The sequence below is a fragment of the Pyrus communis genome, chromosome 12, assembly GCF_041283825.1.
Source record: "Pyrus communis isolate YQ-2024b chromosome 12, ASM4128382v1, whole genome shotgun sequence".
NCBI classification, from domain to species: Eukaryota; Viridiplantae; Streptophyta; class Magnoliopsida; order Rosales; family Rosaceae; genus Pyrus; species Pyrus communis.
This window is the reverse complement of record NC_142576.1, coordinates 25,611,757-25,633,617: the sequence shown is the minus strand read 5'-3', so window position 1 is coordinate 25,633,617 and position 21,861 is coordinate 25,611,757. Positions and strand designations below refer to the sequence as shown.

The 21,861-nt window shown below is 36.1% G+C and overlaps 3 protein-coding genes across 19 annotated transcripts; all 3 read left to right on the top strand.

The window, feature by feature from the left end:
- Positions 1 to 300: 300 nt before the first annotated feature.
- LOC137745749 (adenylyl-sulfate kinase 3) lies at positions 301 to 3,757 on the top strand. 3 transcript variants are annotated; one of them, XM_068485752.2, is made up of 7 exons: positions 301 to 496; positions 1,066 to 1,219; positions 1,714 to 1,863; positions 2,109 to 2,227; positions 2,328 to 2,412; positions 3,060 to 3,106; positions 3,263 to 3,757. In XM_068485752.2, the coding sequence occupies exons 2-7, from the start codon at positions 1,096 to 1,098 to the stop codon at positions 3,362 to 3,364; spliced, it is 627 nt and encodes a 208-aa protein (XP_068341853.2). In that variant the 5' UTR covers positions 301 to 496; positions 1,066 to 1,095; the 3' UTR covers positions 3,365 to 3,757. The 3 variants fall into 3 exon arrangements, with proteins under 3 accessions (XP_068341853.2, XP_088538262.1, XP_088538261.1); XM_088682136.1 differs by having other exon boundaries at positions 319 to 496; positions 1,075 to 1,219; XM_088682135.1 differs by lacking the exon at positions 301 to 496 and having other exon boundaries at positions 1,037 to 1,219.
- Positions 3,758 to 9,863: 6,106 nt separating this feature from the next.
- Positions 9,864 to 21,481, top strand: LOC148692599 (non-canonical heme oxygenase HOZ, chloroplastic-like). Of its 13 annotated transcripts, none has more exons than XR_015954116.1 (17): positions 9,887 to 10,143; positions 10,277 to 10,530; positions 10,673 to 10,798; positions 10,886 to 11,101; positions 11,323 to 11,439; positions 12,243 to 12,296; positions 12,463 to 12,549; positions 12,989 to 13,087; positions 13,684 to 13,770; positions 13,894 to 13,959; positions 14,054 to 14,144; positions 14,348 to 14,463; positions 14,728 to 14,778; positions 14,966 to 15,030; positions 15,319 to 15,395; positions 15,489 to 15,568; positions 15,615 to 15,643. XR_015954116.1 is itself a non-coding variant. In XM_088681210.1 (16 exons), exons 5-15 carry the CDS (start codon positions 11,323 to 11,325, stop codon positions 15,389 to 15,391), a joined length of 906 nt encoding a protein of 301 aa, XP_088537336.1. In that variant the 5' UTR covers positions 9,887 to 10,143; positions 10,277 to 10,530; positions 10,673 to 10,798; positions 10,886 to 11,101; the 3' UTR covers positions 15,392 to 15,395; positions 15,489 to 15,765. The 13 variants fall into 13 exon arrangements, 11 of the variants coding, with proteins under 11 accessions (XP_088537343.1, XP_088537336.1, XP_088537346.1 ...); XR_015954117.1 differs by having other exon boundaries at positions 9,898 to 10,143; positions 15,499 to 15,568; XM_088681210.1 differs by having other exon boundaries at positions 15,489 to 15,765.
- LOC137744671 (non-canonical heme oxygenase HOZ, chloroplastic) lies at positions 16,919 to 21,655 on the top strand. Of its 3 annotated transcripts, none has more exons than XM_068484439.2 (13): positions 16,919 to 17,142; positions 17,322 to 17,375; positions 17,556 to 17,642; positions 18,671 to 18,769; positions 19,441 to 19,536; positions 19,640 to 19,705; positions 19,800 to 19,890; positions 20,099 to 20,166; positions 20,268 to 20,333; positions 20,631 to 20,681; positions 20,856 to 20,920; positions 21,161 to 21,225; positions 21,331 to 21,655. In XM_068484439.2, the coding sequence occupies exons 1-12, from the start codon at positions 16,966 to 16,968 to the stop codon at positions 21,216 to 21,218; spliced, it is 978 nt and encodes a 325-aa protein (XP_068340540.2). In that variant the 5' UTR covers positions 16,919 to 16,965; the 3' UTR covers positions 21,219 to 21,225; positions 21,331 to 21,655. The 3 variants fall into 3 exon arrangements, with proteins under 3 accessions (XP_068340540.2, XP_068340539.2, XP_088537335.1); XM_068484438.2 differs by having other exon boundaries at positions 21,161 to 21,237; XM_088681209.1 differs by having other exon boundaries at positions 21,161 to 21,237; positions 21,341 to 21,555.
- Positions 21,656 to 21,861: the final 206 nt, after the last annotated feature.

Genomic DNA, 21,861 nt, shown 5'->3' with positions numbered 1-21,861 from the left:
AATATGCTAGCGATAATGTGATCCAACTTTGTTATTGATGAGAGTCTAGCCCAAACCTCTCGCGTTCATTTTAAATATCCTAAATAATATGAAAGTGACTTGTAACCTAATTAATTAAAATATTTATATTTGTACACAACTTTGGAATAGTTAAAGCTTTCTAGGAGGTCACTCACGTCAGTGTATATAGATGCCACGCCAGCAAAGACAAAGGCAAAAGGGGACCCACTTCAACCGAATATATTGACTTACATGGTCAACAGGTGTGTAAAGGTAAAATGCAACCACGTAGACTAGCAGTGGGCAATGGAGGAGGATGCGTCCAGATTCATTCTGAACCCCCCAAGATACCCAAAAAAAGGCAGAGACCCAAAGGAGAAGCCTTGAAAAGAGGGGCATGGTTTGCCCTTTCCGCTTTCATTTAACAGCCCATCCCTCCCAAACCTCCTTCATCTTATTCTTCTTTCAGGCAAATAATCAAGCACCTGCCAGTCAGGTATTATTTTCTTTCTCATTCTCTATCTGTTTATCTGGGTTTTGGATTGCCATTTGTTTGATGGGTCATGCTAAATTTATTGGTAGATTATTATGCTCGTAATGTAGGCTTTGACAATTGAGTTATTGGGATCATGTTCGTTTGTTGTCATTTTTAATATGGAATTTGAAATCATCACAGATGTTAATGGTATATTGGGTTTGTTGATCTTAGACAATTCAATTTCTTCTGCAATTTTTAGATTGCATTGTGATCACTTGTGCTGTTAACGGTTTCTCTGTGACTGTGAGGCTGTGAGCTATGGAGGAAAGCCAAAATGGTAATACGGGTTAATCATCGATATGGAGAAATCAAACGGATTTTTTGAAAATTATAGACAAGTGGGGAAGGAAACTTTTTGGTATTAGAGTATGACACAACTAATGGTTGCTTACATCAACTTTCTTTTGCAAATAGCTAATCTTATCCTCATTGCAATTTAATTGTAGTTTGATAAGTGTTAGTAAGTTTTGGCCTCGTTGTAAATAATGAATTTTTGAGTACATTTTGTTTCCTTTCAATGATTTTAGTGCTCTCAGTAGGACGGAACAGAGAAATAGATGTCGACTTTGAACAATTCAACAAATATATTTTGGCAAGAATGTCAGGTTGGGAAGGTTGATAGGCAGAAACTACTCAATCAAAAGGGATGTGTTGTATGGATTACTGGTCTAAGTGGATCAGGTTATCTTCTTAACTGACTTCCTTATCCCTTCTTTTATAGTTACACATGAATCAATATATTTGTCATTAGCTTACATTTCTTTCTATACCTTCTCCTGTTGTGTTCTTTTTGTCCGACGGAAACAAATTTGATTAGAGATAACTGCATTTTGTTTTTGCCTGGCGTGGCAACTTGCTAATATAATGGCAGGCCATTATTTGGCATGGAAAATTCTCAGTGTTTATAAAATGAAAGTGTATGGACTTAATATGTGTAAGCAATTACTTCGGTCAATCCTGGTTGTGGCATTGTCCACACACTTGTAATTTATCGTTTCTTAAAAAAATCAGAAAATATATGAGATCACACCGGAGGCTTCTTGGATTCACTCCAAGTCGACTAACACTTCACACACATGAGGAAAGCTACAAGAAATTTGATTTTTTTTCCCTCTTCAATTCGCTCCAGTCTATGTATTCACTAAATGGCTTCTTGAACTCTTTTCTGGAATCAGGGAAAAGTACACTGGCATGCTCATTAAGTAGAGAACTACACTCTAGGGGAAAGTTGTCATATGTCCTTGATGGAGATAACCTTCGGCATGGTCTGAACAAGGATCTTGGTTTCAAAGTCGAAGACCGAGCTGAAAATATACGCAGAGTTGGTACGTTATTTTTGGCAACAAACCATATTTTGGTAGAAAACGTAGATTATATTGATCTCAGATAACACATAAGACATGTGAACCAATATAATATAGCCGACACCGAGAATGTTTATTTGATTTCATTTTTTCTTTGCTGGGCCAAACATACTCTGGCATCTTAATTCTTTGCCTTTGTCAACTTGACCATAGTGTGAGATGTCCATTACTTGGTAATATATAAGCTAATTAAATTTTTAATGTAGGGGAGGTAGCAAAACTGTTTGCAGATGCAGGATTGTTCTCTATTGCTAGCCTCATATCTCCTTATAAGAAAGATCGGGATGCCTGCCGTGCAATGTTACCTGATGCAAACTTTATTGAGGCAAGACTCCATATGGTTCTTGTTCTTATAATCTGCTAAATGTGGCCCACCTATTTTAAAACTACGAATATTGATTTTTATTTTACATCCATGTTAACAGGTTTTCATGAACATGCCCCTAGAATTATGCGAGTCAAGAGATGCAAAAGGACTTTATAAGCTTGCACGTGCTGGAAAGATTAAAGGTGTGTTTATGAAACATATGTAACTCCTATAATTTGTCCATTGGCACGGACAGACTGTTGTTCTATGCCATATTTCGGAACGAAAGAGATAAAATTAATAAAAATAGATATAGAATCCAAATATGATTTTGTGCATGAGATGACATTATAAGTTATTGCATGGAAGTCTTCTAATTCAGAAGGGAGAAAGTCCATCCTCTTGGGTTTCCTTACCAGGAGGGCAACCCTTGATCTCCTTTATTCTGTTTCCCGTGTGCTATGTGTTATAAGTGCAAAGGGAACTTTATAATACTCAAATGGATTATATAACTTGCACTTCAGGTTAGAGCGAGTTCCAAATTCTTATACTTTTGGATTCCAAAGATAGCTTAGCTCGTTTGTCATGCATTATATAACTTGCACTTCAGTTGAATTGAGATTCTGCGTACTTTTAGTGAAAAATTATGGCATTAAAAAAAAAGAACAAAGAGATTGATGCAGAGTGTGATTCTGAGTGAAAATCATAAATCTGTAATGCTAAACTCCTTTCTGAAGTTGTTAAGCAGTATGACTGAGAATTTGAAGATACCTTCGTCTCACTTTCTATTCAAATGACAGTCTTTTCTTTTTCTTTTGGTCAACTTTCCAGTAATAGTTTCTAATTGCAGGTTTTACTGGAATAGACGACCCTTACGAGCGACCAGAGAACTGCGAGGTATGTATTTGGTGGAGTATAAAAACTAATGACCATGTCGGCATGTATCTTCTATTACACATTGTATAGTTTGGAGACATTATAAAATCATCGGTGTTCTTCTGGCGTTCCTTGTGTATGCAAATCAGACTGAAAAATTTACCCTTCTTTTGTCAGATAGAAATAGGACAAGAAAATGGAGTTTGTCCCATGCCTGCAGCCATGGCAGACCGAGTAGTGTCCTACTTGGAGGAGAAAGGATTTCTTCAAGTTCAGTGACTTGCCTCTGTTCAACTTAGCCGTTGCATATCTGGCAATGCGTCACTTAGGAGTCAAGGATTTCATTCAAAACAAAACATGATTGGTTTGATCAACCCTGCCGGCACTCAGGCCACCCCGACAATCTTTTGGTGCGTTATTGGGGTACTACTTGCTAGGAAGGAGTGCATACTTTTGGTTAATATATTTTGTTTACAAGATTAATAGGTAATAGAGTGGTCGTTCCACCGTTTTGAATTAGCAAAACATTTATGTGGCTAATTCTGATAATTGTAATGGTATGAAGTTCCATGTTGGAGATTTTCATATGGCCTGTTTTGTAGCATCTTATAAACTTGTTCTCATTCATCGAATTTTGACCTTGGATTTACAACATAAGGATTATTCCTCCAATCTGTTGGTCTCCTGCCTGCATAGTCGATCATTGTATGAGTCTTTGACTCTTTGGTACGTATTATATGCAAGGATCTTTGAATCAAATCTTTTGGTTAAGTTTTGTTGAGAAAAAGAGAGTTAATGCAAGTGTTTCTCGGATCTTTTGGAACAACCCGTTAAGTGATGTGTATATGTCCCGTCACTAAATGAATCTGTTTGATTAGATGTTGGTTGTACGAATCACTATTATATGAGATGGTATGTCAATGTAATTTGATTGAAATCTAGCACATGGATTTTAAACTACATGCTCTCAACAAAACTCCTTTGAGCTTTACTTGATGCAATTTGATTGAGGATTGGTGGACTAATTTGGTGTGTGAAGTTAACTTATTAGATTTCGAAATATGCGATTTTGGATGATAGATAATTGGTAAGTGATACAGTGGTGATAGATAGGAGATGAACTTTAGATGGTAATAAAAAAATGAACGATTGTGATTGTTTTTATGACAATTTGTTAATCATAGTTGGAAGAACACAGTAAACTGATTATGTTTAAGAGAAAAACTTCAAATGATGATTAAGCATCCTATTCCAACAAGAAACAAAATATTGAGTAAATTGTGACACTGGTTTCTCGGTGGAATTGTTTTATGTAAAAATCCATTATCATTGGTCATTCAACTCATCAAAATGTGTAGTTATGGTCATTTTCTTTAACTCTGTCAAAATGAGTTATGTTAGAAGGACGATTGCTACAATTGGAGTTCCTCAACTCATTAAAACATGTAGCTATGATCATTTTTGTCAACTTCGTCAGAATTTTGTCAAAACGAGTTATGTTGGAAGGACCATTGCTACAGTTGGGTTAAAGTTGAGGGACTATTTCTCTAGTTAGATTAAAGTTGAGAGGTCAATGGTAATGAATTTTTAGTTGAGAGACCATAGCTGCACGTTTTGATAAGTTGAGGGACTAATAATAATGAATTTTTAGTTGAGGGACCATAGCTGCATGTTTTGATAAATTGAAGGATTAATGGTAATGAATTTTTAGTTGATGGACCATGCTCTAATTATGTTAAAATTAAATAATCATTACTACAATTTACTTCAAAATATTTAGAATGGGCTTTTCTAAAATTTATTTCTACGGGCTAAAAACAATTCTAAATTTAGCATTTCTAAGGGCAATTTCAAGCATGCCCAAAAATCTGATACCACTAACTTCTACGTAGGTAAGTTTTTCCTTTTGGTTGAGAAGTCAAGACGTGATTTCGCAAACAGAAGAAACATGTATTATTTACATAAAACAATTCCACCGAGAATGTTAAAGAAATCAAAATTTTAAAAATTATGTATGTATTAATTATCGTGTTTATTTTTTATTAGTAGCACATCATTTAATTTATAAATTTGACTAAAATGTTTGGTCTTATTAGCATTATTTATTTTTGATGAAAATGAACAAGTATTGACCAAAAAATTGAAAATAAACATGTATTAATTGATTTCTTTTTCTTCCCAGATCTAAATCCAAAAACAAATAGCAAAGGAAAGGAAGGAGAGAGAGTCTGAGAGAGAGAAGGAGAGATGGTGTTGAACAGCCATGTGGTGGTTCGGGTAGCAAATATATCAGCAAATCTATGTCAATACATCGCCTGCAATCCTGAGCGATTGAGTAGCCACCAAGTGCTCCATCTCCTCTTCTGCTTCCCTCTACACCACCTACGACGTCGTCTTGTTGCCTTTCTTTGCCTCCCTTTTCTCTCCTCCTCCGATGAAGACGACGACGACGACAACGACAACGACGACGATTCTGATCTCTCGGCCTACAGCACCAGTTCGCACTCCGATTAATCAAATTGGATTTGGGATTTGTATCGTAATTCTTGTTAGTTTATGAATTTAGGAAGATGGAAACGAGGATTATAAATTTATTAGAGTATAAAAATCCCGTGTGTTATTGTATATTGATGAAATTCAATCAATGTTTATCTTATTATTATTGGTTAATTCATCGACAGCTACATTTGGTTCAGAATTTGGAATCTCAGATCTATTTCTTTTTCCAAATTCTGTTGTATGAGAATTTACTTTAATTTATTATGGCTGTGTTTGATGAGAGATTTTTAAGCATAATTGTTATAGAAATGGATCTCTTTCTCCTAATTCAATAAGTTCGGGAATCCGGACCATTGAATTTGATTCAACGGTTAAAGTTATTATAACTTTAAAAGAGAATTCCTATTTGTAACCGTTAGATTAAATTTTAACGGTTTGGATCTTCGAACTTGATGGATTAGGAAGAAGGGATTGTTATATGATTTTTATTAATATATTGTTATATGATTTTTATTAATATATTATTTTAAAAGTAGAACATGTTGCCACTTAGTACTATGGTCTAATGGTATTCTTGAGAGGCTTTAGGTTCGAGTATCGCCACTTAATATATTATTAGCGCATTGTGAGGTTAAGTTCATCATCTCTCCTATATAATATCGATTGTTCCAAAAAAAAAAAAAAAGTAGAACATGTTGATTATGTCAGATTTGGATCCTGTCCTGAGCTTGGGCTCAGGAGCCTCCTGAGTAACTCATACGGTCCGTTGTATTTTAATTCAATGACCACAAACATGGGGTTTTGCTAAAAGTTATAAGAATTGTAGCCGTTAGATCAAAATCCAACGATCTATGTGATTTGTCCAGAAAGCTAGAGGATCCAAGTCCGATTGTGTCAGCTATTTAAATTATAACATGTTTAAATACATAGCAAGCGATTAAATGCACATAAATTTCTCATGTTTAATAGATTATTTATTTTTTCAATAGTCCAGACCATCGGTGACTTACCCAAATATTTGACAAAAAGGCTTTAGCTAAATTCCAAATGAATGATAGGAGCTTATTTAGGCGACTTACTTTGCTTATTCTCGTGCATTTACGTTGTGTTTCTTTAGTTATTTTAGTCCTTTATGCTTCTTTTGTGTGTTTTCAGGATAATAAGACATGTTTGACGAAAGGATGCATTGTGGAGTGTTTTGGAGCACTATTGGGCTAAGGATGGATAGCTTATACTTGGAGCCCAAGTGTTGGATGAAATTGAAGGCCTTGTATGCACTTGAAAACACAAAACAATGGCCCTAACCCAATCACATAACACCTTGCCATGGGCTTAACACAAACACCATTCCTTGTCATGCAAGGAGGAGCAATTTGGGTCCATTTCATGTACTTAAACTCTAGCCCAATCCACATTCACTTCAAAGCCATGCATAACCTTTCAACACCCTTTAATCATCCCCCTTTAAGTTATGATTTTATTTCCTAACCCTACATGCATTATTTATTGCATCTTCACATGCATTCACACACACTTTACACATTCAAACACTAGCCAAACCGTGAGCTCCCATTCCTTTATGCCATTTTCAGATTTTCACCCACTAACCTAGACATCAACACATGCACTTCCACCTTTCATCCACAATGATTCATGATTCATTCACTTTGCATCCTTTAATTCAATCACATACTTTCCCATTGTATAATACATCCACATGCATCTTTGACCAACAAACATTACAACCACATGCACCCTTTTCTCCACATTCCAAACATTGCCGTGTATCCCCTTCATCAATTCCAGCATCTTCACATGTTTTCTAGCTTTCCCTTTCATTTCCACCACTCATTCTTCATCATTTCAGCCACCTACATGCATTAATTATTAAACTCTTCATCATTGCATTCAGAAAATGAGCAAGAAAGCTTCTCAATGCCGTGTATCCCCTTCACCATTTCAGCACATTCTAACACCTTCACATGCAATTCCAGTTTTCACATGTTTTCCTAACTGATTTTCCATCATTAATTAGCCACTTGCATCTTAAACAAACAGCCATATGTTCCCTCCACTACTCCTATAAATACCCTTGCATTCATTCATTCAACATCATCTCATTTCATACACAACACACCACAAACACTTCCATTCCTTCTCTTTGCCGTGAGTCCCCTTAGAATCCAAAACCATCTTTCCATTTCCACCACTTCCCAACCCTCCAAACCACTCCTCTACCATTTCCATAATCCCCCAAACCTCACCTTAGACCTTGTGCTACAATAACGAGGAAGATAAGAGGGCCTAAACGTTCATACAATTCAAGTTTGAGTTGTTGGAATGTTTAGGTGTTTCTTTGATTTCAAAGTTTAAATTCAATTCTCTTTGTTTTGTACGTATGAGGAATGGAAGATAAGAGTGCCTAAACGTTCATACAATTCAAGTTTGAGTTGTTGGAATGTTTAGGTGTTTCTTTAATTTCAAAGTTATGAGGAAATAAACCCCCCTTTAGCTAGGGGGTGATTCGAAACTATGTTTATATTTGCAATATGAATTGATTAACTTTCGTTGGAATTTCATAAGTTGTGGATTCAATTCGTTTAACTGTTTGATTGATAACTTATTTATGTATGTTCATTGAGATTGCAAGCTTAATTTTCATGCATGAATATGACGCTAGAATATAAGTGAGTTTCACCTAAACGTTACGAACTTATATTCACAAGTAGTGGAGGTTGCTCATAAACAATCGCGTTAAACGAATTCTTGGCATAAGTTTCATGCGTATTCCATAGTAACGAATGCCTCGTCGATGTTTATGATTTCCGTTGAACTTAATGATCTTTGTTGAATGTCTCTATCATGCGTATTCCATAGTTAGGGACTTTGATTAAGAATAATTTGGTTGTAATGCGTATTCCATTTAATCCAACGAATCTAGGGAAATCTGAAAGTTAATTTAAGCGAACCTAATTAACTTGGAGCATTGAGTTTCATAATTTATCGAAAGACCAACTGAGAATCAATCTTGTATGCAAGTGTAACATGTATGGAGATGAACCCCTTAGCTAGCATTCATCCATAAACTTCATATTTACATTCTGTCTAGTTTATTAACTTGTTTCGTTATTTCAATTTTCGTAAAAACCTCAATCCCCCTTTTGCTTTAATGTTCATTTCAGTTAGAATTCAATTTAGTTTGTGTTTTTAAAGTATTTTGAGTTTTTGGTTTGTCTTAGTGTTTTAAATTTTAATTTTGCATTCTTTGAGTCTAGTTTAGTGTTTTAAACTTTATTTTACGTTTTTGAGTCAGTTTCCAAGAGATTTGCAATCCCTCCTAATCCCCGGTCCAGAACGATCCCTACTTGCACTTATACTACAAATCGTCAAAAAGAGGGTTTAATTTGTGTGCGCATAAATCACGCATCAATGAACTTTTACCCACGATCACTTTGCCTCATTTAATTTTTATACTAATTAATTCGTAGTTTAATACGGTGCTACTACTTTATGACTTGCTCTACAAAACTAATTTTATGATCTTAGATATTTTTGTAAAATTTATTGAAAAAGCCGTTCATTTAAAAATCATTTTCAAGTGACATATTTGTAATTGTCTTAGAAATTTTTCAGTTTTTTTAGTGTAGAACATCGGTTATATCGTTGTACTAGTTTTAATGGGTATTGACATCCTTATTGAAAGTTAGACCCAAAAATAAATCGCAGATTATTGAAAACAAATAAATGAAGAAAATGAAAAAGAAGAAAAAATTAAAACGTGAGACAACCAAATTCCAAGTTCTAACCATTAACGAATAAGGAAGAGAGAGTCAAAGAGTTGGGTGGCATGGGAAATGTATTCTTTTCAGATCTCTTCCTCCTAATCCATCAAGTTTAGAGATTCGGTCATTTAAAATTTGATCCAATAGCTACAAACAGAGACCCATTTTTAAAAATTATAAAAACTTTAGCCGTCAGATCAAATTTCAACGGTCCGGATCTCCAGACTTTGTAGATTAGGAGGAAGGGATCCCTTTCCGTGTGAAGAAGAGAGAGATGTTGAAGACTGTTGTGAAGCCTTGGTAGACCAACCTAGGGGTGAGTTGGAAAAACCGAAAACCAAAAAAATGGAGACCGAAAACCGAACGAGGTCGAAAAAATCGAACCGAAAAAAAACAAACCGAATCTGGTTGGGTTGGTTTTGGTTTTTGGGATTTGGAAACTGAACCGAACCGAACCGAAGTTCTTCAAAACGACGTTGTTTTGTAATTGGTTTATTAATTAATAATCCTATTCTAAAACGGCATCGTGTTACCCTCGAAGTGTAACCGTAGGTCCCCAACCGGCTAGCCCTCCTCCTTCGGTCTCTCCCGTTTTCCCAGTTCGCGCTGGGTGGCAGCCTGAGCCCCGAGCCTCCTCCACTCTCTCTCTCTCTCGGTCTTCAATCACTCTCTCAAACTCTCTGTCTCTCATTCCCAGCGGCAACCCTTCTCACTCTCAATCTCTCACACCTCGCCGTCAGTTTATCATCTCGCCGTTTCGAGTCTCGACAGCAAAAGGTTAGTCTCACACTCTCACTTCTCTGTGTTTAATTTTCTGTTCTATTTATCTATTCAAATTGGTCCTGTTCTATTTATCTGTTGAAATTGGTTCTGCTCTATTTACAGATTTTATGTGCATAATTTTATACAGTTTCAGAGGTTTGGTTTGAATGTTTGCTCTCAGTGGTTGTTTGGATTTGGAGGTAGATGTATGTGAGTGGAAAACATCTGGGGTTTTTGATCGATGAAGGTTCGATGCATGGATCTAACTATATATATATGGTCTGAAAGTTAACTACATGATTTTGTGTGATGGGTTTGCGTTGTATAACTCTGAACGGTTAAAGGAAGATTTGTGGCAAAGCACACCACAAGAAAGATTCTTGGATCATAATCCCTGGAAAGGTCAGATTTGTGGTCTTTAAATAAAATTATAAAAAAATAAAAAAAATAAAAATCCTTTTTGATTGTCCTTTTATTTTTTATTATCCTTGCAATTTCAGTTTCTGGGTTGATTTGTGATTTGTGATTTATCTTTTGGTTAAAGGAAAAGCCTTGTGCTGCCGCCTTTTCTTTTTGATTTAAAGGAGTTACTTTTGCATTATCTGCATTGCATGGATGAAAGTTTACAGATCTAGTTGAAAGTATAAAGGAGAATTCAAGCAATATGAAGGTATAATTATTGCAAAAATATGGTGGTTACTAGTTAAATGGTATTGTTGTGTGGAGGACTGAATTGCACATTGTGTTTTCTGTGTAGTTGGTGTGTCTGTTTTTGGTGTTAGTAGAATTTGATCACTGGAAAATTAAATAGGATGGGATGGAGGAGGAAGCCTGCGGTACTAATTTTTATCGAGGAGGAATTGCATTGGATGTGGCAAACACATTTAAAGCAGGACAATTAATTAATTTCTTCCACTAGATCAAGATAGGTTCATTGCTGTAGTCTTGCTATTCCCCGGAGAGGACCTCATAGGTCAGTTCTGTCTTATTCTTGCTGCATTTTTGTATCATTGGCCTTGAAAAATGATCTCATAAGATTAAATCATAATTTTTTAACTTTATACCAATGAGGATGATTGGCCTTCCAGATTTTCTTGATTTTGTATCATTGGCCTTCCAGATTTTAATTAACATTTACTTTTGTATAAGTTTGTAGTACTAACTACTGTTCTCTTATTATTTTGTGTGAATTAGATGAAGTCAAAGGCGTCAAAGGTCTCAAGGTCCTCAAGCTCAAGTTCAAACTCAATGAGATCAAAATCAAATAGCCCTCATGATCAAACGAACTCATCTTCGAGTATACCATCAGAAGTAAGTAGTCATATCTTAAGTCGAATATTTATTTAAAGTTTGGATTTTGGAATGTTTATTTTAGGTGTGGAAGACTTCAACTTTGATGTTTATTATAAGTTTGGACTTTTGAAAGATTTGAACTTTGATGTTTATTTAACTTTAGACTTTGGAAGACTTAATTGTAATTGAACTTTGAATGTTTATTTTTATTGTCTTTGATTCTATTGGAAATTTGGAATAATATCAATTATGTTGAAATGAATTTGGAAGATGTATTACAAAATGGCTGCAAGCTTTGTGTTCTTAGGAAATTTTTTTGCTATTAAAAAAAAAAAAAAAAAAAAAAACCAAACCGGGCTGAAACCGAACCAGAAAAAACTGAACTCAATACAAACCGAATCAAACACAAACCAACAGAAAATTGAACCGAACCAAACCAAACAGTAATTTCTGTTCGGTTTCCGGTTTTGGCAAAAAACCGAACCCACCCCTAGACCAACCTATTCTCCCGCTTAAATGGTCATAATACCCTTCACTCCCCTCTCATCTTACGATTTCACCCCTCCTCCACCTTCTTCTCCTCCTCAACAACTCCTCCTCGTTTATCCATGGCTACCGCCGCCGCTCAGTCAACTACTCAGGTAACCTTATGATTCCAGAAAAAAACAAATGAACCCCAAATTTATAGTTTTATTTTTTGATTGTTTTGAGATATTTGTATCTGATTTTGCAAGGAATGAATGATTCAGAAATTGTGTGAAAATTTTGCTGTAAAGTTGTAAACTTTTAAGCCTTAATTTCAATCGTTGTTCTTTGATCAGAGTGCTTCAACTGGAGATCGTGCCAATGTTTTTCAGTTGATCCAATCTCATCAGGTAAAGTTGAATACTTGGTAAAATTTGATGTAAAGTTGAACACTTTTACTGCATCACATGTCCATATTCAAAGTTTCCACATAAATAATGTACTTATTCTTTCAGTGTAGAAAATTGAATGTGGGAATGTAGGATTTAGCTCTGTTGAATCTTTATTTGGTTACAGGAAAAGGCTGCTCGGCTTCCCCCAGTTGAGGAAATCCGAACTCTACTTCATCTTAGTTTTCGCGGAACGCTCTCCACTTTTTCTCAGGTTTTCATATCATTTCGATGCTTTCTTCTTTCTCAAATGCATTTCTGTTTCTCAGTTATTTAATTTTGCGAGTGGTGCATCACCTTCTTGCAGCTTGCTAATAGTAGACTGGTCAATTAATATTTTTGATCTAGAAGCTTAAGACTTTATATGTAATTGCACTACAGAAGCATGATGCTGGACCAAAAACCCTCCAGACTGTTTTCTGATGGTTTTTTTTTTCTTTTCTGGTACTGATTACCAAAGCCTGACATTGATGCATCGTTTTGGAATAGATAATACTTTCTTTAACATTCATGGGGTGTTGTCATTTTATGAACGACCTCTTATGAGTATTGGTTCCCATTAATCACTCTGGTTGATTGATGTTTATGGTATTTATTGCTTCAACGACCTTGTTGTCCTTGTATCATTTTCTTTGGTTTTCTTTAATGTGCAGAAGCATGAGGGTTATCCATCAGGATCAATGGTTGACTTTGCATGTGATGCAGATGGATCCCCAATATTAGCAGTTAGCAGCTCGGCAGTTCATACAAAGGTTTGTTGGAATTTAACTTCAAACGTATTGTTGGCTTGGGGGTGAATAACAACTAATGTGAACCTCAAAAAATCTTTCTCTGATACCACTTGTTGTGGTTTAAGCACCAAAGAGAAATCACACCACACAGCAATACACAATTGCCCTTACAAATGGGAAAGGAATATAACGAATGCAAGACAGTTGGAGTTAAATCTACACAACCCAAATGTAAAGTTAAACCATGATACACTCGGTATTTCAATACCCCAGAAAACGCACTCTTTGAGGAGAGTTTTGCTCTTACACAATGCTCACTCAAGCTAAAATTGGAACTAAGCTGCAATATATTATCTAGATGCATAGGCAGCATCCGTTCTTCACTTGAAATGATTCTAACCTTCTTTCATGTGGAAGAAGACTGCAGAACATTATGTTTTAAACTTCCAATCTGTTCCATAGAATTTTCTGTAAAACATGTAGCCCTTCCAATCACGGAAACCAGCCTAGTAAAATAAGCTGTTACTTCATCACTGTATGGATCTCTCTGCATGTTAATATCACCAATATTAATAATATCATATCCTATCGTGCTTTTTCATTTTTCGATTCAATAGGACCTAGCCCTTAATCCCAAGTGCTCATTGCTTGTGGCTAAAGACACGACTGATTTGGTGGTCACGCTGCATGGTGATGCTATTCCTGTAAGTAATGCTGCTTTTCTAATTTTGGATAGTGTTTGAAGTGCTCTCTCTCTCTCTCTCTCTCTCTCTCTCTCTGGTTGCAAATAATTGAAGGTGGTTGTTCTTTTGTGAACAATCATTTAGGTTTCCGAGAAGGATCAAGCAGCCATACGCACTGCATATTTGGCTAAGCATCCCAATGCATTTTCGGTAACAATCTTGTTCCGATGCATAATTAATGTAAATGGATGATATGTTGCACCAAATTTTATATCAGTATTAAATCATCACGTACAATCTGAAGGTTGACTTTGGTGACTTCCAATTCATGCGCATTGAACCAAAAGTTGTGCGATACGTGTCCGGGGTTGCAACAGCCTTGTTAGGATCAGGAGGTACTTTACCTTTTTGGCGTTTGTTGCTCTTGGAAAAGATAATTTTTTTACTCTATAGATAACTTTTGAAACGGATGTACCAAGGCCTTTGTTATTTTTCTGTTTTTAGCACTTCTTATGGATATTTTATTTATTCATTTATTTTCGAAATATTGTTGCATATATTTCACATTTTTCTTAACATTCTCTGCTTTTACTTTCAGAGTTCGGAAGTGAGGAATATAAAGCTGCAAAAGTTGATCCAGTTGCTAAATTAAAGGCTTTTATGGTTCATGCTAACGATACAATAGCCATTGTGCAACACTCGACGTCTATTCCGGTATTTTCAAGTGTTATAAACTAATATTATTAGGAAATATGTTTCTTTTCTTCTTCATCTTTTCGTTCTCAATATAGGGGATATCAACTTTGCCCCACATTAGTTAAAATTAAACCAATGAATATGGTGTCAATATTGTGCCAATACACGTTTATGCCAGGGTGACACTTCGGAAGTATTCGTCATGAATTGCCTAGATCCATTTATGAATTTTGGAGGTGGAGAAAGTTTAGTTTGATGCAAGGTTATTTTGTTTTGCATCAGGTGGACTCTGCTTACATGTTGGACTTGGATAGCCTGGGTTTCAATGTTAAGGTAGCTAGTAGTTTACTAACTACCAATCTCCAACTTTTCGTTGCTAATAGCCATCCTTTATATTTTTAATAAACCATTTGTCTCTGCTGCAAACCAGGTTTTGTGCCAGAAATGCTATACAAATTCGCCAATAAAATTTCTTCCATTTTGACATGATATTTTTTGGACTTTGTTACTCTCATTTTAGGCTGGTTATCAGGGGGATAATTTCAAGCTCCGCATACCTTTTCCTAGACGTGCAGAGGATCGAAAGTGAGACCTCTCGTTTATATGAATATTTCCCTTTCTGTTGAAGTCAAGATTTATTTTCTGTTTACTTCTGCTTCAGTTATTCCAGATTGTGCAAGGTTTTTATGTTAATGTCGTACTGCATAAATCATGGAATAATTGTCCCTCATGTTGGTCGGAGGATATAGTTATTCTTTTTTCCTGGTTGACGTGATTTGTGGCTATAGTCAAGATTGCTATCAAAAGTTCTTACCGCATACTTTGAGTTGGAGTAAATTGTTTCTAAGAAGAAATTTATTTCTCTCTTTTTAGGGATGTGAAGACTTTAATGATGGAAATGATTGAGGCTGCAATGGCTCACGGTTGTTATCCTCCCAGTCCATAACAAGGTGTGCTTATCTGAATTTCTAATGATACGGTTGTTCATAATAGTCGTCTTCTTTTGAGAGGTTCTTAACTTCTTATCCTGTTTTACTTTGTAGGATATTTCAGCACCTCGGAATTGCCATCACAGAGATATGGAAAATTTTGGACTCAAAAGAGGTGAAATGAGATATTCGTTGCAGAAGGATATGCTTGTTTCTATTGTATGCTCAGAAAGAAGGTCTACATAATACTAAGAATCATGGTTACGGAATATCTGTCTGTCTGTGAAGTCCTCGGCCATGTCCTGTTTGTTTGTTTGACAGATTGCGTAAAGGATAAATTGTTATGCACCTCAATGCAATGGGATTTGAATATACGAGAAGTTCCGGTTTAGGTGTTTTTATGGATAATGTCCAGGTGAATCATACAATTCAAGAATACGCTTGGAACCAGCTACTCCACTGCGTTTTTGGCGTGACGGATGCCTTAGCTTCTACAGGCCATTCTTTTCCGAATTCGAAGTTGTTTTGGGTGTTGGTTGCTCGTGATTTTGCCTCGTGTTAGGCATATGGCAGCGGTAGACGTAATCCAACATACTTAGGATAAATATTCCAGGGTAAGGATTCCTGTCTCACGTCATCCGTCCTCCCAAGACATGGGAGTACGCACAAGAAGGAACCCTGTATTCGTGTCATGACACAGAAGCCTCTTCCCCCAAAAATCTCTCCATATTTACACACTACAAAACATAATTTTTCATTGCTCACACTTGTATGCAAAACATAATTTCGTAACTTACGATAACCCCCTTTTACTCGAACAAAAGCCTAACCACTCCACATTGCACACCGCATTCATCTTCTAAACAGAAGAAAGAAAACTGTCTTCCCTTCTGCGTCAACAAAATTCAGTATAAATTACACCTATCACTCGAACTCGGTTTCCAGGCTCCTCCATACCCTTCAATCCTCTTGGTCTCTGCATCATTCAAACATCAACCAAATATCAAAATATGAATACTCATACCCCTCGAAAATAAAGAAAAATGATGCAGTAAATGATATAATAATTCCAGTTCAAGTGCCTTCTTACTACTTTTCTTCTCCCTAACTTCGTGTCTCTCTTGGCACATATCTGTGAACCATGCACCGGGACTCACCAGCTAAAACCCAACCAAAAATCGGTATCAGAAGCTAAAGTTGAACTCGCTTAAGCCACACGAGGAAAATAAAGTCCAATTTCAAATCTGTTAATTAGCCGAGAAACTAACAACAGGACTTACAAGTAGGCTTCTTTGGATGAGTTTGGCCCTTTTCTTAGGTCTTTGGGGAAGTTTACAACCCTTCATGGCCAAAAAGTCTTATTCTTAACCAAACTCTCCCTCATTTTAATGTAAAAATATTAATGTATTAGAAAAAAAAATTTATATAAATTAACGTAAAATATCAATTGTATGAGTTTTCAAATAAACGAAGAAAAGAAAAAAAAAAAAAAAAAAACGTGAGACAACCAAATTCCAAGTTCCAACCATCAGCGAACAAGGCAGAGAGAGGAAAAGAGTTAGCTGTCGGGGGAGTGTGAAAGAAGAGAGGGATGTTGAAGACTGTTGTGAAGCCTTGGCAGCCCAACCTATTCTCTCGCTTAAATGGCCATAATACCCTTCACTCCCCTCTCATCTTACAATTTCGCCCCTCCTCCACCTTCTTCTCCTCCCCAACAACTCCTCCTCGTTTATACATGGCTACCGCCGCCGCTCAGTCAGCTACTCAGGTACCCTTATGATTCCAGAAAAAAAAAAAAGAACCCCAAATTACATTTTTTGATTGGTTTTGTGAGATATTTGTATCTGATTTTGCAATGATTGAATGATTTAGAAATTAAAGTGTGAAAATTTTGATGTAAAGATGTAAACTTTTAAGCCTTAAGTTCAATCGTTCTTCTTTGATCAGAGTGTTTCAGCTGGAGATGATGCCAGTGTTTTTCAGTTGATCCAATCTCATCAGGTAAAGTTGAATACTTGGTAAAATTTGATGTAAAGTTGAACACTTTTACTGCATCACATGTCCATATTCAAAGGTTATACATAAATAATGTACTATTGCTATTAGACTATTAGTGTAGGAAATTGAACTTGGGAATGTAGGATTTAGCTCTGTTGAATCTTTATTTGGTTGTTGTTACAGGAAAAGGCTGCTCGGCTTCCCCTGGTTGAGGAAATCCGTACTCTACTTGATCGTAGTGTTCGCGGAACGCTCTCCACTTTTTCTCAGGTTTCCATATCATTTTTTTTTTTTTGCTTTCTTCTTTCTCAAATGAATTTCTGTTTCTTTGTCATTTAATTCTGAGAGTAGTGCATGACCTTCTTGCACCTTGCTAATAGTAGACTGGTCAATTAATATTTTTGATCTAGAAGCTGAGGACTTTATTCCCAATTCATGAAAAATCCCCGAATGGATGAAAAGAATCTAAAGCATCGCCGGTCTCCAGTCGTATAGTGTGGAGCTTATGAGAATGAACTACCTCGGAATGTAGGATTATGGTTTGGTCTACCAAGTAGTGACTCGTGAAGAAGGGGATTTATCGATTCTGGTTGGAATCCAACTGGAGACCAGATAGCAATCCTATTTGGATTAGATGTCTCCCGGTCTATGATTGAGGGTAGGCCTAACAATCATCCCTCAAAAAGGAACATTATTTCATGCATTTGGATGCACCTATATAAATCTCTCTTTCTTTAACTAGTAATTACACAAAAGTAACATTATCTCATGAGGCTCTTTAAAGTTTATGCATAGTGTAGTCTTTGTGGTCCTCATAATAACCATACACTTTGAGGATTGAGGCTGTTGGCTTTGTGGAGTATCGTAAGTCTTTCTTACAAAATTCGGGATGAAGCAATCAAGGGTTTGATTCCCAACAAGTTAATGAGGTTGAAGTTTTGTTCAAATTATTTTTATTTTTGGATAAAATTAAATTTAGGACGCACTGGTGGTCAGTGATGAAAAGTGTGCAAAAAATATGTAATTGCACTACAGAAACATGATGCTGGACCAAAAACCCTCCAGACTGTTTTCTGATGCTTTTTTCTGGTACTGATTACCAAAGCCTGACATTGGTACATGGTTGGGGAATAAATAATACTTTTCTTTAACATTCATAGGGTGTTGTCATTTTATGATTGACCTCATATAAGTATCGTTCCTATTAATAACTCTGGTTGATTGATGTTTATGGGATTTATTGCTTCAATGATGTTGTTGTCCTTGAATCATTTTCTTTGGTTTTCTTTAATGTGCAGAAGCATGAGGGTTATCCATCAGGATCAATGGTTGACTTTGCATGTGATGCAGATGGATCTCCAATATTAGCAGTTAGCATCTTGGCAGTTCATACAAAGGTTTGTTGGATTTTAACTTCAAATGTATTGTTGCCTTGGGGGTGAATAACAACTAATGCGAACCTCAAAAAATCTTTCTCTGATACCACTTGTTGAGGTTTAAGCACAAAAGAGAAATCACACCACACAGCAATACACAATTGCCCTTATAAATAGGCAGTAAAAATTATGTTCATGAGTTTTTGTTCTAAAAGTTCTCCCTACATCAATAAGGGATCGTTCTTCTTCAAAAGGAATATAACGAATGCAAGACAGTTGAGTTAAATCAACACAACCCAAATGCAAAGTTAAACATTGATACACTCGCTATTTCATTACCCCAGAAAACACACTCTCTTTGAAGAGAGTTTTGCTCTTACACAATGCTCACTCAAGCTAAAAATGGAACTAAGCTGCAGTAAATTATCTAGATGCATAGGCAGCATTCTTTCTTCACTTGAAATGATGCTAACGTTCTTTCATGTGGAAGGAAGGCTGCAGAACATTATGTTTTAAACTTCCAATCTGTTCCATGTAATTTTCTGTAAAAACATGTAACCCTTCCAATCATGGAAACCAGCCGACTAAAATAAGCTGCTACTTTATCACTGTATGGATCTCTCTGCATGTTAATATCACCAATATCAATAATATCATATCCTATCGTGCTTTTTCATTTTTCGATTCAATAGGACCTAGCCCTTAATCCCAAGTGCTCATTGCTTGTGGCTAAAGACCCTGAAGATAGGACTGATTTGGTGGTCACGCTGCATGGTGATGCTATTCCTGTAAGTAATGGCTGCTTTTCTAATTTTAGATAGTGTTTGCAGTGCTCTCTCTCTCTCTCTCTGTGGTTGCAAACAATCTAAAATGGTTGTTACAATCATTTAGGTTTCCGAGAAGAATCAAGCAGCCATACACACTGCATATTTGGCTAAGCATCCCAATGCATTTTCGGTAACAATCTTGTTCCGATGCATAATTAATGTAAATGGATGATATGTTGCACCAAATTTTATATCAGTATTAAATCTTCATGTACAATCTGAAGGCTGACTTTGGCGACTTCCAATTCATGCGCATTGAACCAAAAGTTGTGCGATACGTGTCAGGGGTTGCAACAGCCTTGTTAGGATCAGGAGGTACTTCACCTTCTTGGTGTCTTGTCACTCTTGGAAAAGATAATTTTGTACTATGTAGATAACTTTTGAAGCGGATGTACCGTGGCCTTTGTTATTTTTCTGTTTTTAGCACCTCTTGTGGATTTTTTATCATTTATTTATTTACAAAATATTGTATTTGTTATATATATTTCACATTTTTCTTAACATTCACAACTTTTACTTTCAGAGTTCGGAAGTGAGGAGTATAAAGCTGCAAAAGTTGATCCAATTGCTCAATTTTCAAAGCCTGTTGCAGTACTGACTCCTTAACTAGTAATAGTATACATGCTTTATGGTTCATCTTAATATGAATTGTTCGCCTTTTCTAATAGAATCTTAAAACTATTGCTTCCCAGTCTCACATGAACAGGGATCATGCTGACGATACAAAAGCCATTGTGCAACACTCAACGTCTATTCCGGTATATTCAACTGTTATAAACTAATATTATTAGGAAAGGTGTTTCTTTTCTTCTTCATCTTTTCCTTCTCAATATAGGGGATATCAATTTTGCTCACATTAGCTAAAACTTAAAACTAAACCAATGAATATGGTGTCAATATTGTGCCAATACATGTTTCTGCCAGGCTGACACTTCGAAAGTATTCTGCATGAATCGCCCAGATCCATTTATGAATTTTGGAATAATAAAAGATATGAACACGTAGACGGGTGGGGAAAGTTTAGTTTGATGCATGGTGATTTTGTTTTTCGGCAGGTGGACTCTGCTTACATGTTGGACTTGGACAGCCTGGGTTTCAATGTTAAGGTAACAACCAATTTTTAACTTTTCATTGCTAATAGCTATCCTTTATGTTTTTAATAAACCATTTGTCTCTGTGCTGCAACTGAGGTTTTGTGCCAGAAATGCTGTACAAATTCACCAATAAAATTTCTTCCATTTTGACATGATATTTTTTGGACTTTGTTACTCTCATTTTAGGCTGGCTATCAGGGGGATAATTTCAAGCTCCGCATACCTTTTCCTAGGCGTGCAGAGGATCGAAAGTGAGACCTCTCGTTTATATGAATATTTCCCTTTCTGTTGAAGTCAAGATTTATTTTCTGTTTACTTCTGCTTCAGTTATTCCAGATTCTGCAAGGTTTTTATGTTAATGTCGTACTGCATAAACCATGGAATAATTGTCCCTCATGTTGGCTTTAGTCAAGATTGCTATCAAAAGTTCTTACTGCATACTTTGAGTTGGAGTAAATTGTTTCTAAGAAGAAATTTATTTCTCTTTTTAGGGATGTGAAGACTTTAGTAGTGGAAATGCTTCAGGCTGCAAAGGCTCACAATCGTTAATCTCACAGTACGTAACAAGGTGTGCTTATCTGAATTTCTAATGATACGATTGTCCATAAGGGTCATCTTCTTTTGAGAGGTTCTTAACTTCTTATCCCGTTTTACTTTGTAGGATATCTCAGCACCTCGGAACTGCCATCACAGAGATATGGAAAAATTTGAACTCAAAAGAGGTGAAATGAGATATTCGTTGCAGAAGAATATGCTTGTTTCTATTGTATGCTCAGAAAGAAAGTCTACATAATACTAAGAATCATGGTTACGGCATCCACATAAACTGCTTCCCAACTCATAATTGTTGAACGTGAAAAGCGATATCTGTTTGTTCGTGTAGTTATCTGCCTTGGCCTGTTTGTCTGTTTGACAGATTGTGTAAAGAATAAATTGTTATGGACCTCAATGTAATGGGATTTGAATATACGAGAAGTTCGGGTTTAGGTGTTTTTTATGGTTAACGTCCAGATGGATCATACAATTCAAGAATACGCTTGGAACCAGCTACTCCACCGCGTTTCTTGCGTGCGGATGCCTTGGCTTCTGTGGGCCGTTCTTTTCCGAATTCAAAGTTGTTTTGGGTGTTGGTTGCTCGTGATTTTGCCTCGTGTTTGGCATATGGCAGCGGTAGACGTAATCCAACATACTT